This window comes from Sinocyclocheilus rhinocerous, unplaced genomic scaffold (genome assembly GCF_001515625.1).
Source record: "Sinocyclocheilus rhinocerous isolate Xijiao unplaced genomic scaffold, SAMN03320098_v1.1 scaffold132, whole genome shotgun sequence".
Classification (NCBI taxonomy): domain Eukaryota; kingdom Metazoa; phylum Chordata; class Actinopteri; order Cypriniformes; family Cyprinidae; genus Sinocyclocheilus; species Sinocyclocheilus rhinocerous.
Genome location: NW_015627050.1, coordinates 312,250 through 315,215, shown reverse-complemented (window position 1 = coordinate 315,215; position 2,966 = coordinate 312,250). Strand labels below are relative to the sequence as shown.

Here is a 2,966-nt window from a genome sequence, read left to right as displayed (position 1 = left end):
AATTAGCCTACCTGCGTCGGTGCGTCTCTCCAGTTAGGCTATTTAATCTATTTTATTAATAAAAGTCACGGGGCAGCATTTTCAAGAAGTTTGTGTCCTCCTGAATGTTTGTACACGTTTTAGCGCGTTCTCACAAACCAAAATAATAGACATGATTTTCTCAGGCCACATGTAAAATCATATGAATTATTATAAAGATTATTAAAATTAATACGTATGGATGACAGTTGATTACAATAATATTTCAGTTTATTTCCATCATTAGTAACAGTTTCCACTGTGGGACAAATAAAGTTACTATTAGTCGTATATTAATAATAGGCTACTTCATTAACTTTATTTACTATCCCTGTTGTAGTATTATTCATAAGTAAAAACCAACAAGATTTTTTTTTCACCATGTTTCCAAATTCTCAACCCCAGGTCCAAATGAAATGTAAAGAACGTACAAACTGAAAACATTAAATACTTCTGTGATCTATTTCCATTTGTTATTTTCAAAAGAGAAATACTGTCATGGATATTTACAGAGCAGAGGTCACCTTTTTTTAATTCCAATGGGAGAGATGGACTTTTGTTTGTTATTATTTTGTGCTGTATTGTTGGTTACGGTGTTATTTCTGTTTCAAAAGCCAGAAATAAATAACACTTTAATATCTAAAGAGTATTCATGTGATTTTATACATTAGTAATGTTGGGAAATTAATAAATGCATAATAATCGCCATAATCGTAAAACCGTGATTATTCCGCAGACAATAATCGTACCAACAAAATCTATAATCGCTGCATCCCTAGAGACGACCCATTATTTTCTCGGAAAAACAACAAAATTGACTCAAGATACGTATGCACATGATAAAGGATGTCTTGAATGTCACAAAAATATCAATAACTAATTTTCGACAAAAATCGAAGTTACGGTCTTTTGCCTTTGCACGGCAGAATACTTCTGATGTCTGTATGAAATAAGTTTTTTCCCCTTAATTATTAACCATTTATTATATAATTGAGAGCTAACAATTTTAACATTTATAAGACTTAAAGAATAACAGACTAAAAATATTAGAATATTAGACTAAAAAAATAACAACTTCTAATTTAAGTGATCTTAAAACAATATTCACATAAACACATTATAATAAATGTCATATTTAGCTACAGTCAGCAAGTAGGAAATAGGCCTATACAGAAATTGAATAAAGTTGTCAAACACTAAATTCTAAATTAAATATAGATGAATCCTTAAGCTACAAAAGTTATTGATTTGCTCTTTTTTCTTTTGTTCTTTGATGAACAGACATCACAGCAGCTGGGTTTTTAGGTTATTTTGGCTGCTTTAAGAGTTGCCGCTGCTGAACATGACGCAGATCTGACACGCATTGCATTTTCTCGCAACTCTTTACATTTTCTAACCCACTTCAGGTCTTAAAGTCTCTACTAATGAGCTGACAAGTTGAATCGGGTGTGTTAAATGAGGGACTAAAGTGCTAGCGCTCCAGGACAGTTTTGAAAACCACTGCAAAGGCAGGCAGCACCTTACTTTGAAACGTGCAGTGCTCATGTTTATTTAATGAAATCATAGCTTTTTGAAGTTTATTCGTCACATTAAGCTATATTGTAATTCTTGTCTTTCCGTCCCCACATTTAAGACATCTTGAAATCATAATTAAGACTTTCTTGTACCATTTAAGACTTTTTATGGCCTTAAATTTGATACAACAACATTTACGGATCCGCGGAAACCCTGATAATACAGGCTTGCAAAGGGTCTAACCTGTCATTTCCGTTCCAGCAGCATTCGAATTTGTCAAAGATGCAGTCGTTCTCATAGAGAGAGCACAACTTACTCCTGAGGTACTCGTGAACCTGTGGAAGACAAACACAAAACACTCTGATCTCCAGTAATAAATTTCACTGCTGTGTCAGAGGCAATGAATCAACCTGATGCTCACGTACAGTAAAATGACACTGTAATGTATGATGACAGCATTTAAGCCATGAATGTTATACAGAAATATCTGGGTGTGACAAGATTCTCCCAATTGGTTGAGTCAAAACTGCCGACTTAAAGGTTCAACCATAATCCTACACTTTTAAATTGTGCAGGTAGCACTCCCTAATGTTGACTAAATTAGTCTTTTCATACATATACTGGAATTTTCTGTTTTAATTTTCTGTTTGGAATGGAGTGCTGAATGACTGATGGCAAAACCCGGAAGACTAATTCCCCATAGATTCCCTTGAGATTTTCCTATGGGTTTTCATAATAGGGTTTTTCAATTCATGAGTAAAACAAGGTCTGTGGTAAGCAAAATGTATATAGTTACTTACTATAAACATACATTTCAAGAAATGAACAACTGCTTCAAAATTCAAAATATTCGAGAAATATAGTAGCTCAATGCGTAGAAGATCTTAATTAGGTTAAAACCAAAACCAAGCCATTCACACAGAACGCATATTCAGCACATTTTTTAGATGGACAAATATGACTGCTACACTCGCGTCACATGCAAGACATGCAAAGAAAGCCATGCAAAGTTAAAACAGTTTAAACGTTTAGAAAACGCGACGCGAATTTGTGAAGGTTTATTTCATTTCACTGCATCTCATATGTTTTTAAATGCAATCTGTGGCTTAAGCAATGCATAAATACATGATGCTGTTTTGTTCATAATTCATGCAGTTTACAAAATTATATTATATTACATATATATATATATATATATATATATTTAGACGTTATGCACGTTTTTATACAGTTATTTGCATTGACAATTTAAAGGGGTCATATGATGTTGCTAAAAAGAACATTATTTTGTGTATTTGGTGTAATGAAATGTGTTTATGCTGTTTAAGGTTCAAAAAACACATTATTTTCCACATACTGTACATTATTGTTTCTCCTCTATGCCCTGCCTTTCTGAAACGTGTCGATTTTTACAAAGCTCATCGGTCAGAAAA

At 33.1% G+C, this 2,966-nt stretch overlaps 1 protein-coding gene across 1 annotated transcript in view; it reads right to left on the bottom strand.

The window, feature by feature from the left end:
* LOC107720666 (serine/threonine-protein phosphatase 2A 55 kDa regulatory subunit B alpha isoform-like) overlaps positions 1–2,966 on the bottom strand; it is a 31,546-nt gene that overhangs the window by 7,235 nt on the left and 21,345 nt on the right. Inside the window, exon 10 of the mRNA XM_016528447.1 lies at positions 1,777–1,868. Coding sequence (XP_016383933.1) covers positions 1,777–1,868 — 92 coding nt within the window. The remainder of the gene's footprint in view (positions 1–1,776; positions 1,869–2,966) is intronic.